Source organism: Coregonus lavaretus (genome assembly GCF_964263955.1).
Source record: "Coregonus lavaretus genome assembly, contig: HAP1_SCAFFOLD_1789, whole genome shotgun sequence".
In the NCBI taxonomy this organism is placed as follows: Eukaryota; Metazoa; Chordata; class Actinopteri; order Salmoniformes; family Salmonidae; genus Coregonus; species Coregonus lavaretus.
The window spans coordinates 26,548-42,824 of record NW_028166082.1 but is presented as its reverse complement, the minus strand read 5'-3'; the positions used below and the strand labels follow the sequence as shown (position 1 = coordinate 42,824).

At 43.8% G+C, this 16,277-nt stretch overlaps 1 protein-coding gene across 1 annotated transcript; it reads left to right on the top strand.

Moving 5' to 3' along the window:
- Positions 1–1,257: 1,257 nt before the first annotated feature.
- On the top strand, positions 1,258–14,478 carry LOC311115118 (fibroblast growth factor-binding protein 2-like; the record flags this gene model as incomplete). The annotated part of the gene is made up of 2 exons (XM_084190325.1): positions 1,258–1,619; positions 14,139–14,478. 2 exons carry the CDS (start codon positions 1,258–1,260, stop codon positions 14,476–14,478), a joined length of 702 nt encoding a protein of 233 aa, XP_084046451.1.
- Between the last annotated feature and the right edge of the window lie 1,799 nt (positions 14,479–16,277).

The window sequence follows — 16,277 nt, the reverse complement described above, 5'->3', positions numbered from 1 at the left end:
TTAGATTGTAAACTGTCATGGTCAAAACATATAGATTCAATGGTTGTAAAGATTGGGAGAGGTCTGTCCGTAATAAAGAGATGCTCTGCTTTTTTGACACCACACTCCACAAAGCAATTTCTGCAGGCTCTAGTTTGATCTTATCTTGATTATTGTCCAGTCGTGTGGTCCAGTGCTGCAAATAAATACCTAGTTAAGCTGCAGCTGGCCCAGAACAGAGCAGGACCTAGTTAAGCTGCCGCTGGCCCAGAACAGAGCAGGACCTAGTTAAGCTGCAGCTGGCCCAGAACAGAGCAGGACCTAGTTAAGCTGCAGCTGGCCCAGAACAGAGCGGCACGTCTTGCTCTCCATTGTAATCAGAGGACTAATATTAATACTATGCATGCCAGTCTCTCTTGGCTAAGAGTTGAGGAGAGACTGACTGCATCACTTCTTGTTATTATAAGAAACATTAATTTGTTGGAAATCCCAAATTGTTTGCATCGTCAACTTACACACAGCACTGACACACACACTTACCCCACCAGACATGCCACCAGGGGTCTTTTCACAGTCCCCAGGTCCAGAACAAATTCAAGGAAGCGTACAGTATTATACAGAGCCATGGGGGCATGGAACTCCCTTCCATCTTATATAGAGCAAGTGAACAGTAAACCTGGTTTAAAAAACAAATAAATCAACACCTCATGGCACAACGCCTCTCCCCCATGTGACCTACTTGTTGTGTGTATGTACTGACATGTATGTGTAACTGATAGATGCACACACACACACTACATGCTAATGTTTTTAAATGTACACTACCAGTCAAAAGTTTGGACACACCTACTCATTCAAGGGTTTTTCTTTATCTCTCTCTCTCTCTCTCTCTCTCTCTCTCTCTCTCTCTCTCTCGCTCTCTCTTTCTCTCTCGTCTCGCTCTCTCGTCTCGCTCTCTCTCTCTCTCTCTCTCTCTCTCTCTCTCTCTCTCTCTCTCTCTCTGTCTCTCTCTCTCTCTGTCTGTGTCTCTCTCTCTCTCCCTCTCTCTCTCTCTCTCTCTCCTATCTACCTCCTCTCCTCCCTTGGTTGTGTGTGTGTGTGTGTGTGTGTGTGGGGGGTGGGGGGAGGTTAGTCACCACCTGAAAGCCGTCTTTGTAGGAAAAGTCTTTATAAGCTCCTTCCGGATGCCTCCGTACACTCCTTCAGGACGCCTCCGTACACTCTCTCTCTCTCTCTCTCTCTCACACACACAGCGCTGTTTCCACGGTCACCGTCATCATGAGGACTGGGTTGAGGATAGCGCTGCTGGTGCTGGCAGCTGGGGTGGTGTCACACGCTCAAAAGACAACAACAAAGACAAACGGCACAGTCTGGGACCGACCCATCTCATTCAGCACCAAGAGCTGTGACTCCTGCACCATGGTGGTGTCTGGAGCTGGGGACCATACCAGGCTCAGGGTCTCCTGTAAGGGCCCCAGCCCACCCCAGACCCAGCCTCAGACTCGCTCCTACTACTGCGACTTCCAGGGGAAACCCAACCTGTGCAGAGCCTACAACACCAACCCCAGACACTACTTTACTCAGATGATGTGGGACATGAGGAAACTGAACCATGCCTGCCAGGGACCCAGTGTCTACAGGTAATATATTAACTGATAGAATATATACAGGTAATATAATCACTATTATAACCCTAACCCTCTGTATACAGGTAATATAATCACTATTATAATCCTAACCCCACGTATACAGGTAATATAATCACTATTATAACCCTAACCCCACGTATACAGGTAATATAATCACTATTATAACCCTAACCCTGTGTATACAGGTAATATAATCACTATTATAACCCTAACCCTGTGTATACAGGTAATATAATCACTATTATAACCCTAACCCTGTTTATACAGGTAATATAATCACTATTATAACCCTAACCCTGTGTATACAGGTAATATAATCACTATTATAACCCTAACCCCACGTATACAGGTAATATAATCACTATTATAACCCTAACCCCACGTATACAGGTAATATAATCACTATTATAACCCTAACCCCACGTATACAGGTAATATAATCACTATTATAACCCTAACCCCACGTATACAGGTAATATAATCACTGTTAAAACCCTAACCCTGTGTATACAGGTAATATAATCACTATTATAACCCTAACCCTGTGTATACAGGTAATATAATCACTATTATAACCCTAACCCTGTGTATACAGGTAATATAATCACTATTATAACCCTAACCCTGTATATACAGGTAATATAATCACTATTATAACCCTAACCCTGTGTATACAGGTAATATAATCACTATTATAACCCTAACCCTGTGTATACAGGTAATATAATCACTATTATAACCCTAACCCTGTGTATACAGGTAATATAATCACTATTATAACCCTAACCCCACGTATACAGGTAATATAATCACTATTATAACCCTAACCCCGTGTATACAGGTAATATAATCACTATTATAACCCTAACCCCACGTATACAGGTAATATAATCACTATTATAACCCTAACCCCGTGTATACAGGTAATATAATCACTATTATAACCCTAACCCTGTGTATACAGGTAATATAATCACTATTATAACCCTAACCCCACGTATACAGGTAATATAATCACTATTATAACCCTAACCCCACGTATACAGGTAATATAATCACTATTATAACCCTAACCCTGTGTATACAGGTAATATAATCACTATTATAACCCTAACCCTGTGTATACAGGTAATATAATCACTCTTATAACCCTAACCCCACGTATACAGGTAATATAATCACTATTATAACCCTAACCCTGTGTATACAGGTAATATAATCACTATTATAACCCTAACCCCACGTATACAGGTAATATAATCACTATTATAACCCTAACCCGTGTATACAGGTAATATAATCACTATTATAACCCTAACCCTGCGTATACAGGTAATATAATCACTATTATAACCCTAACCCTGTGTATACAGGTAATATAATCACTATTATAACCCTAACCCTGTGTATACAGGTAATATAATCACTATTATAACCCTAACCCTGTGTATACAGGTAATATAATCACTATTATAACCCTAACCCTGCGTATACAGGTAATATAATCACTATTATAACCCTAACCCTGTGTATACAGGTAATATAATCACTATTATAACCCTAACCCCACGTATACAGGTAATATAATCACTATTATAACCCTAACCCCACATATACAGGTAATATAATCACTATTATAACCCTAACCCCACGTATACAGGTAATATAATCACTATTATAACCCTAACCCTGTGTATACAGGTAATATATTCACTGTTATAACCCTAACCCTGCATATACAGGTAATATAATCACTATTATAACCCTAACCCTGTGTATACAGGTAATATAATCACTATTATAACCCTAACCCTGTGTATACAGGTAATATAATCACTATTATAACCCTAACCCTGTGTATACAGGTAATATAATCACTATTATAACCCTAACCCTGTGTAAACAGGTACTATAATCACTATTATAACCCTAACCCTGTGTATACAGGTAATATAATCACTATTATAACCCTAACCCCACGTATACAGGTAATATAATCACTATTATAACCCTAACCCCGCGTATACAGGTAATATAATCACTATTATAACCCTAACCCTGTGTATACAGGTAATATAATCACTATTATAACCCTAACCCTGTGTATACAGGTAATATAATCACTATTATAACCCTAACCCTGTGTATACAGGTAATATAATCACTATTATAACCCTAACCCTGTTTATACAGGTAATATAATCACTATTATAACCCTAACCCTGTTTATACAGGTAATATAATCACTATTATAACCCTAACCCTGTTTATACAGGTAATATAATCACTATTATAACCCTAACCCTGTGTATACAGGTAATATAATCACTATTATAACCCTAACCCCACGTATACAGGTAATATAATCACTATTATAAACCTAACCCTGTATATACAGGTAATATAATCACTATTATAACCCTACCCCACGTATACAGGTAATATAATCACTATTATAACCCTAACCCTGTGTACAGGTAATATAATCACTATTATAACCCTAACCCCACGTATACAGGTAATATAATCACTATTATAACCCTAACCCCACGTATACAGGTAATATAATCACTATTATAACCCTAACCCCACGTATACAGGTAATATAATCACTATTATAACCCTAACCCCACGTATACAGGTAATATAATCACTATTATAACCCTAACCCCGCGTATACAGGTAATATAATCACTATTATAACCCTAACCCTGCGTATACAGGTAATATAATCACTATTATAACCCTAACCCTGTGTATACAGGTAATATAATCACTATTATAACCCTAACCCTGTGTATACAGGTAATATAATCACTATTATAACCCTAACCCTGTGTATACAGGTAATATAATCACTATTATAACCCTAACCCTGTGTATACAGGTAATATAATCACTATTATAACCCTAACCCTGTGTATACAGGTAATATAATCACTATTATAACCCTAACCCCGCCTATACAGGTAATATAATCACTATTATAACCCTAACCCTGTTTATACAGGTAATATAATCACTATTATAACCCTAACCCCACGTATACAGGTAATATAATCACTATTATAACCCTAACCCCACGTATACAGGTAATATAATCACTATTATCAAATCAAATCAAATCAAATCAAATCAAATTTTATTGGTCACATGCGCCGAATACAACAGGTGCAGACATTACAGTGAAATGCTTACTTACAGCCCTTAACCAACAGTGCATTTATTTTAAATAAAAAAGTAAGAATAAAACAACAACAAAAAAAGTGTTGAGGAAAAAAAGAGCAGAAGTAAAATAAAGTGACAGTAGGGAGGCTTTATATACAGTAAAATAAAGTGACAGTAGGGAGGCTATATATACAGGGGGGTACCGTTGCAGAGTCAATGTGCGGGGGCACCGGCTAGTTGAGGTAGTTGAGGTAATATGTACATGTGGGTAGAGTTAAAGTGACTATGCATAAATACTTAACAGAGTAGCAGCAGCGTAGAAAGGATGGGGTGGGGGGGCAGTGCAAATAGTCCGGGTAGCCATGATTAGCTGTTCAGGAGTCTTATGGCTTGGGGGTAGAAGCTGTTGAGAAGTCTTTTGGACCTAGACTTGGCACTCCGGTACCGCTTGCCGTGCGGTAGCAGAGAGAACAGTCTATGACTAGGGTGGCTGGAGTCTTTGACAATTTTGAGGGCCTTCCTCTGACACCGCCTGGTATAGAGGTCCTGGATGGCAGGAAGCTTGGCCCCAGTGATGTACTGGGCCGTACGCACTACCTTCTGTAGTGCCTTGCGGTCAGAGGCCAAGCAGTTGCCATACCAGGCGGTGATGCAACCAGTCAGGATGCTCTCGATGGTGCAGCTGTAGAATTTTTTGAGGATCTGAGGACCCATGCCAAATCTTTTTAGTCTCCTGAGGGGGAATAGGCTCACAAGGTTTGGCTATTATAACCCTAACCCCGCGTATACAGGTAATATAATCACTATTATAACCCTAACCCTGTGTATACAGGTAATATAATCACTATTATAACCCTAACCCTGTGTATACAGGTAATATAATCACTATTATAACCCTAACCCCACGCTTCCTGTAGTCCACGATCATCTCCTTTGTCTTGCTGACGTTGAGGGAGAGGTTGTTGTCCTGGCACCACACTGCCAGGTCTCTGACCTCCTCCCTATAGGCTGTCTCACTGTTGATCCGACCTACCACCGTTGTGTCGTCTGCAAACTTAACGATGTCGTTGGAGTGGTGCGCGTTCACACAGTCGTGGGTGAACAGGGAGTACAGGAGGGGACTAAGCATGCACCCATGAGGGGCCCCTATGTTTAGGGTCAGGAGGGGACTAAGCATGCACCCAAGAAGGGCCCCTATGTTGAGGGTCAGGAGGGGACTAAGCACGCACCCATGAGGGGCCCCTATGTTTAGGGTCAGGAGGGGACTAAGCATGCACCCATGAAGGGCCCCTATGTTGAGGGTCAGGAGGGGACTAAGCATGCACCCATGAGGGGCCCCTATGTTGAGGGTCAGGAGGGGACTAAGCATGCACCCATGAGGGGCCCCTATGTTGAGGGTCAGGAGGGGACTAAGCATGCACCCATGAGGGGCCCCTATGTTGAGGGTCAGGAGGGGACTAAGCACGCACCCCTGAGGGGCCCCTATGTTGAGGGTCAGGAGGGGACTAAGCATGCACCCATGAGGGGCCCCTATGTTGAGGGTCAGGAGGGGACTAAGCATGCACCCATGAGGGGCCCCTATGTTGAGGGTCAGGAGGGGACTAAGCATGCACCCATGAGGGGCCCCTATGTTGAGGGTCAGGAGGGGACTAAGCATGCACCCATGAGGGGCCCCTATGTTGAGGGTCAGGAGGGGACTAAGCATGCACCCATGAGGGGCCCCTATGTTGAGGGTCAGGAGGGGACTAAGCATGCACCCATGAGGGGCCCCTATGTTGAGGGTCAGGAGGGGACTAAGCATGCACCCATGAGGGGCCCCTATGTTGAGGGTCAGGAGGGGACTAAGCATGCACCCATGAGGGGCCCCTATGTTGAGGGTCAGGAGGGGACTAAGCATGCACCCATGAGGGGCCCCTATGTTGAGGGTTAGGAGGGGACTAAGCATGCACCCATGAGGGGCCCCTATGTTGAGGGTCAGGAGGGGACTAAGCATGCACCCATGAGGGGCCCCTATGTTGAGGGTCAGGAGGGGACTAAGCATGCACCCATGAGGGGCCCCTATGTTGAGGGTCAGGAGGGGACTAAGCATGCACCCATGAGGGGCCCCTATGTTTAGGGTCAGGAGGGGACTAAGCATGCACCCATGAGGGGCCCCTATGTTGAGGGTCAGGAGGGGACTAAGCATGCACCCATGAGGGGCCCCTATGTTGAGGGTCAGGAGGGGACTAAGCATGCACCCATGAGGGGCCCCTATGTTTAGGGTCAGGAGGGGACTAAGCATGCACCCATGAGGGGCCCCTATGTTGAGGATCAGGAGGGGACTAAGCATGCACCCATGAGGGGCCCCTATGTTGAGGGTCAGGAGGGGACTAAGCATGCACCCATGAGGGGCCCCTATGTTGAGGGTCAGGAGGGGACTAAGCATGCACCCATGAGGGGCCCCTATGTTGAGGGTCAGCGTGGTGGACGTGTTGTTGCCTACCTTCAAATCAAGCTTTATTTATACAGCGCATTTCAGACATGAATGCAACTCAATGCGCTTCACAGAAAGAAATTTTTTTTTTAAAACAATGAAAATAAACATAATTATTTACTACACAACAAACATAAGAGAATAAAACATTTAAAGAATAACAATCAAAACTAAAAAGCAGCCTGAGGAAAAGAAAAGCTAAAAATATGTGTTTTAAGATCTCTTTGAAATATGTCCCCAGTTTCGGCCCCTCTCCGGTTCTCTGGCAGGCTGTTCCTGTCCCCAGTTTCGGCCCCTCTCAGGTTCTCTGGCAGGCTGTTCCTGTCCCCAGTTTCGGCCCCTCTCAGGTTCTCTGGCAGGCTGTTCCTGTCCCCAGTTTCGGCCCCTCTCAGGTTCTCTGGCAGGCTGTTCCTGTCCCCAGTTTCGGCCCCTCTCAGGTTCTCTGGCAGGCTGTTCCTGTCCCCAGTTTCGGCTCCTCCCAGGTTCTCTGGCAGGCTGTTCCTGTCCCCAGTTTCGGCCCCTCTCAGGTTCTCTGGCAGGCTGTTCCTGTCCCCAGTTTCGGCCCCTCTCAGGTTCTCTGGCAGGCTGTTCCTGTCCATAGTTTCGGCCCCTCTCAGGTTCTCTGGCAGGCTGTTCCAGAGGCTGGGTGTCATAGTAACTAAAGGCCTCTTGGTCCTAGGCTTTGGGATAGTTAGAAGGACAGTAATGGTTTTCTTGGGTAGACCAGACAGGAGAGCATTACAGTAGTCAAGCCTGCTTGTAATAAAAGCATGGATGAGTCTCTCTGTGTCGGCCTGAGATAGAAACGGCCGCACCTTGGCAATGTTCCTCAGGTGGTAAAAAGCTGTTTTGGTCACATTCCTAATGTGTGATTCGAATTTGAGTTCAGAATCTAAAATAACGGCTGGGTTCTTTACCTGGTGTTTTATCTTTATCGCCCGTGAATTAAAATGTGCGGCCAGATTCTCTCTCTGTGCTTTGGCTCCAACAATAAGTACCTTGGTCTTGTCTTGATTTAGCTGGAGGAAGTTGTGAGCCATCCAAGTATTTAAATCACGAATACAGTCTAAAATCCTCTGGTGACACAGAAATGTAAAGTTGTGTATCGTCTGCGTAGCAGTGAAAATCAATGCTGTGCTTTCTGATAACGCTGCCAAGGGGTAACATATATAAACTGAACAGTACCGGACCCAAAATCTAACCTTATGGAACGCCACATGGAATATCTATTTTCTCTGAGTTTTGTTCACCAAGGGTGACAAAAAACTCTCAACCGGTTAAATAGGTCCTGAACCCATTTACAACTGGACCGGAGAGGCCAACCACCTCTCCAGTCTGTCCAGAAGGACATCATGGTCAACAGTGTCAAATGCAGCACTTAAATCCAAGAGTACAAGGACAGAGAGCAGTTTGGCATCTGTGTTGGCTCTAAGATCATTTATCACTTTGACTAAAACTGTCTCAGTGCTGTGGTGGGCACAAAAACCAGATTGGAATTTTTCTAATATACATACAAAATTAAAAAATAGCTGTTTGAAAACCAATTACTGCAGAATTTTGCTTAACAATGGAAGGTTGGCCGAGAATTGCTAAGAGCTGAAGTTACAGTTCATATGAGGAAATCAGTCAATTGAAATAAATTGAAATAAATACATTTGGCCCTAATCTATGGATTTCACATGATTGGGCAGGGGTGCAGCCATGGGTGTCCGGAACAGCTGGTGCTCTCATGCATGGTTCAGTGTTGCCGGCCTCGAAACGAGCATAGAAGGCAATTAGCTCATCTGATAGGCTTGAGTCACTGGGCAGCTTGCGGATGGTTTTCCCTTCGTAATCAGTGATAGTTTGCAAGCCCTGCCACATCCGACAAGCATCAGAGCCAATGTAGTATGATTCAATCTTAATCCTGTATTGACTCTTTGCCTGTTTGATGGTTCGCTTGAGGGCATAGCAGGATTTCGTATATGTCACGATCGTTATACACAGCGGACCAAGGCGCAGCGTGATATGCGTACATCTTTTTAATAGTGTACAAAAAAATACAAAATACAAAACAACCAGAGAATCTGGACGCACATTTTGATTCACGGGCAATAAAGAGTCACTATATACCACACCTACAGCACCAGTCACTATATACCACACCTACAGTACCACACCTACAGAACCAGTCACTATATACCACACCTACAGCACCACACCTACAGTACCAGTCACTATATACCACACCTACAGCACCACACCTACAGTACCAGTCACTATATCCAGAGGTGGGACAAAGTCATTGTTATGCAAGTCACAAGTAAGTCTCAAGTCTTTGCCCTCGAGTCCCGAGTCAAGTCGAGTCAAAGATGAGGCAAGTCCCAAGTCGAGTCAAAAGTCAAAGCCATCAAGTCTCAAGTCGAGTCCAAAGTCCTACATTTTAGTTTCGAGTCATTTCAAGTCCTCTTAGCAAGTCTTTGCAAGTCATTACAAGTCCTCGTAGCAAGTCTTCTCGAGTCATAAGGCGCAAGTCCAAGTCAAGTCACGAGTCATTGATGTTAAAGTCCAAGTCGAGTTGCAAGTCTTTGTACATTTTGTCGAGTCGAGTCTGAAGTCATCAAATTCATGACTCGAGTCTGACTCGAGTCCAAGTCACATGACTCGAGTCCACACCTCTGCTATATACCACACCTACAGAACCAGTCACTATATACCACACCTACAGAACCAGTCACTATATACCACACCTACAGCACCAGTCACTATATACCACACCTACAGAACCAGTCAAACAGTACCACACCTACAGTACCAGTCACTATATACCACACCTACAGTACCAGTCACTATATACCACACCTACAGAACCAGTCACTATATACCACACCTACAGCACCAGGCACTATATACCACACCTACAGCACCACACCTACAGTACCAGTCACTATATACCACACCTACAGCACCACACCTACAGTACCAGTCACTATATACCACACCTACAGAACCAGTCACTATATACCACACCTACAGCACCAGTCACTATATACCACACCTACAGTACCAGTCACTATATACCACACCTACAGAACCAGTTACTATATACCACACCTACAGTACCAGTCACTATATACCACACCTACAGAACCAGTCACTATATACCACACCTACAGAACCAGTCACTATATACCACACCTACAGTACCAGTCACTATATACCACACCTACAGAACCAGTCATTATATACCACACCTACAGAACCAGTCACTATATACCACACCTACAGTACCAGTCACTATATACCACACCTACAGTACCAGTCACTATATACCACACCTACAGAACCAGTCACTATATACCACACCTACAGAACCAGTCACTATATACCACACCTACAGTACCAGTCACTATATACCACACCTACAGAACCAGTCATTATATACCACACCTACAGAACCAGTCATTATATACCACACCTACAGAACCAGTCACTATATACCACACCTACAGTACCAGTCACTATATACCACACCTACAGAACCAGTCACTATATACCACACCTACAGTACCAGTCACTATATACCACACCTACAGAACCAGTCATTATATACCACACCTACAGAACCAGTCACTATATACCACACCTACAGTACCAGTCACTATATACCACACCTACAGTACCAGTCACTATATACCACACCTGCAGCACCAGTCACTATATACCACACCTACAGTACCAGTCACTATATACCACACCTACAGAACCAGTCACTATATACCACACCTACAGTACCAGTCACTATATACCACACCTACAGAACCAGTCATTATATACCACACCTACAGAACCAGTCACTATATACCACACCTACAGTACCAGTCACTATATACCACACCTACAGTACCAGTCACTATATACCACACCTGCAGCACCAGTCACTATATACCACACCTACAGTACCAGTCACTATATACCACACCTACAGAACCAGTCACTATATACCACACCTACAGTACCAGTCACTATATACCACACCTACAGAACCAGTCACTATATACCACACCTACAGCACCAGGCACTATATACCACACCTACAGTACCAGTCACTATATACCACACCTACAGTACCAGTCACCATATACCACACCTACAGTACCAGTCACTATATACCACACCTACAGAACCAGTCACTATATACCACACCTACAGTACCAGTCACTATATACCACACCTACAGAACCAGTCACTATATACCACACCTACAGCACCAGTCAAACAGTACCACACCTACAGCACCAGTCACTATATACCACACCTACAGTACCAGTCACTATATACCCCACCTACAGTACCAGTCACTATATACCACACCTACAGTACCAGTCACTATATACCAAACCTACAGTACCACACCTACAGAACCAGGCACTATATACCACACCTACAGCACCACACCTACAGTACCAGTCACTATATACCACACCTACAGAACCAGTCACTATATACCACACCTACAGCACCAGTCACTATATACCACACCTACAGTACCAGTCACTATATACCACACCTACAGAACCACACCTACAGAACCACACCTACAGAACCAGTCACTATATACCACACCTACAGAACCAGTCACTATATACCACACCTACAGCACCACACCTACAGTACCAGTCACTATATTCCACACCTACAGCACCACACCTACAGAACCAGTCACTATATACCACACCTACAGCACCAGTCACTATATACCACACCTACAGTACCAGTCACTATATACCACACCTACAGCACCAGTCACTATATACCACACCTACAGAACCAGTCACTATATACCACACCTACAGCACCAGTCACTATATACCACACCTACAGAACCAGTCAAACAGTACCACACCTACAGTACCAGTCACTATATACCACACCTACAGTACCAGTCACTATATACCACACCTACAGCACCAGTCACTATATACCACACCTACAGAACCAGTCAAACAGTACCACACCTACAGTACCAGTCACTATATACCACACCTACAGCACCAGGCACTATATACCACACCTACAGCACCACACCTACAGTACCAGTCACTATATACCACACCTACAGCACCACACCTACAGTACCAGTCACTATATACCACACCTACAGCACCAGTCACTATATACCACACCTACAGAACCAGTCACTATATACCACACCTACAGAACCAGTCACTATATACCACACCTACAGTACCAGTCACTATATACCACACCTACAGTACCACACCTACAGAACCAGGCACTATATACCACACCTACAGTACCAGTCACTATATACCACACCTACAGAACCAGTCACTATATACCACACCTGCAGCACCAGTCACTATATACCACACCTACAGTACCAGTCACTATATACCACACCTACAGTACCAGTCACTATATACCACACCTACAGAACCAGTCACTATATACCACACCTACAGTACCAGTCACTATATACCACACCTACAGTACCACACCTACAGAACCAGGCACTATATACCACACCTACAGTACCAGTCACTATATACCACACCTACAGAACCAGTCACTATATACCACACCTACAGCACCAGGCACTATATACCACACCTACAGTACCAGTCACTATATACCACACCTACAGCACCAGTCACTATATACCACACCTACAGCACCAGTCACTATATACCACACCTACAGAACCAGTCACTATATACCACACCTACAGCACCAGTCACTATATACCACACCTACAGAACCAGTCAAACAGTACCACACCTACAGAACCAGTCACTATATACCACACCTACAGCACCAGTCACTATATACCACACCTACAGAACCAGTCACTATATACCACACCTACAGAACCAGTCACTATATACCACACCTACAGCACCACACCTACAGTACCAGTCACTATATACCACACCTACAGAACCAGTCACTATATACCACACCTACAGAACCAGTCACTATATACCACACCTACAGTACCAGTCACTATATACCACACCTACAGAACCAGTCACTATATACCACACCTACAGTACCAGTCACTATATACCACACCTACAGAACCAGTCACTATATACCACACCTACAGAACCAGTCACTATATACCACACCTACAGAACCAGTCAAACAGTACCACACCTACAGAACCAGTCACTATATACCACACCTACAGCACCAGTCACTATATACCACACCTACAGAACCAGTCACTATATACCACACCTACAGAACCAGTCACTATATACCACACCTACAGTACCAGTCACTATATACCACACCTACAGAACCAGTCACTATATACCACACCTACAGAACCAGTAACTATATACCACACCTACAGAACCAGTCACTATATACCACACCTACAGAACCAGTCACTATATACCACACCTACAGTACCAGTCACTATATACCACACCTACAGAACCAGTCACTATATACCACACCTACAGAACCAGTCACTATATACCACACCTACAGTACCACACCTACAGCTATTTGTTACTATTTGTAACATTGTAGAATTATAGTGAAGACATCAGAACTATGAAATAACACCTATGGAATCATGTAGTAACCAAAAAAGTGTTAAACAAATCAAAATATATTTTATATTTGAGATTCTTCAAATAGCCACCCTTTGCCTTGATGACAGCTTTGTGTGTATAATGTGTTTGTGTATATAATGTGTGTATATAATGTATATAATGTGTGTATAATGTGTATATATATTGTGTGTGTATGTGTGTGTATAATGTGTGTGTGTATATAATGTGTGTTTAATGTGTGTACATAATGTGTGTGTATAATGTGTCACAATCAATAACTGATCATTGATGGATCCTCAGGCCTCTGATGTGTAAGAAGGGGTCGGATGAGGCTCAGATGACCTTTCTGGCCTCCTGGCCCAAGCACACCAATCCTAAACCGGCTAAGACAGGCCAGGTCCAGCGCAAACCAGCCCCAGCCCAGCCCAAGGTCCCCAAGGTCCCCAGCATCCCCCGCCCAGTCAAGCCCCAGCCCCAGCCCCATCCAGGGAAGGGAACCGTTGGGAAGAAGCCCACCTCCAGGCCCACCACCAGGCCCACAGAGCAGGGCGAGGCCAAAGCAGCACGCCTGGCTAACGAGTACTGCTGGAAGAGCTTCCATGGGATCTGTACCTACTTAATTAGCTGGTTCCAGAACTGAGGTACAGTGCCTTCAGAAAGTATTCACACCCCTTGACTTTATCCACATTTTGTTGTGTTACAGCCTGAATTTAAAATGGATTACATTTAGATTTTTTGTCACTGGCCTACACACAATTATATTACATAATATCAAAGTGGAATTGTGTTTTTCAAAGTTTTTACAAATGAATTAAAAATGAAAATCTGAAATGTCTTCAGTCAATAAGTATTCAACCCCTTTGTTATGGCAAGTCTTAATAAGTTCAGGAGTAAAAATGTGCATGGACACTGTGTGTAATAATAGTATTTAACATGATTTTTGAATGACTACCTCATCTCTGTACCCCACACATACAATTATCTGTAAGGTCCCTCAGTCAACAGTGAATTTCAAACACAGATTCAACCACAAAGACCAGGGAGGTTTTCCAATGCCTTGCAAAAAGTAGACAATGAATATCCCTTTGAGCATGGTGAAGTTATTAATTACACTTTGGATGGTGTATCAATAGATACAGGTGTCCTTCCTAACTCAGTTGCTGAAGAGGAAGGAAACCCCTCAGGGATTTCAACATGAGGCCAATGGTGACTTTAAAACAGTTACAGAGTTTAATGGCTGTGATAGGAGAAAACAACATTGTAGTTACTCCACAATACTGACCTAATTGACAGAGTGAAAAGAAGAAAGCTTGTACAGAATACAACTATTCCCAAACCTTCATCCTGTTTGCAACAAGCCGCTAAAGTAATACTGCAAAACGTGTTACAGCAATTAACTTTCTGTCCTGAATAGAAAGTGTTATGTTTGTGAAAAATCCAATACAACACATTACTGAGTAGCACGCTCAATATTTTCAAGCATAGTGGTGGCTGCATCATGTTATGGGTATGCTTGTAATCGTTAATGACTGGGGAGTTTTTCAGGATAAAATAGAAATGGAATGGAGCTAAGCACAGGCAAAATCCCAGAGGAAAATCTGGTTCAATCTGCTTTCCACCAGACAGTGGGAGATGAATTCACCTTTCAGCAGGACAATAACCTAAAACACAAGGCCAAATCTACACTGGAGTTGCTTATTAAGAAGACAGTGAATGTTCCCGAGTGGCAACACCTGAAAATGGTTGTCTAGCAATGACCAACAACCAATTTGTCAGAGCTTGAAGAATTCTGAAAAGAATAATGGGCAAATGTTGCACAATCCAGGCTCTTAGAGACTTACCCAGAAAGACTCACAGCTGTAATCTCTGCTAAAGGTGCTGCTACAAAGTATTGACTCAGGGGTCTGAATACTTACGTAAATGAGATATTTCTGTATTTCATTTTCAATAGATGTGCAAACGTTTCTAAAAATGTGTTTTCATTTCGTATTGTGTGTAGATGGATGAGAAAAATGTATATTGAATCAATGTTGAATTCAGGCTGAAACACACCTAAATGTGGAATAAGTCAAGGGGTGTGAAGACAGAGGAACGGAGGGAGGGAGGGAGGGAGGGAGGGAGGGAGGGAGGGGGCAGAGGAAGGGAGGGAGGGAGGGAGGGAGGGAGGGAGGGAGGAAGGAGGGTTTAACCTGACTGGTTCCTTACACTGTTCTATGGTCATGTGATGTGTGTCCTGTCATCTCCTAGGTAACATCAGCGATGGAATTTCCAGCCCAGTCCAGCCCCAGCCCAGCCCTAGGTCCAGCTCAGCCCAGCCCTAGGTCCAGCCCATCCCCAGCCCAGCCCTAGGTCCAGCTCAGCCCAGCCCATCCCCAGCCCAGCCCAGCCCTAGGTCCAGCTCAGCCCATCCCCAGCCCAGCCCAGCCCCAGGTCCAGCTC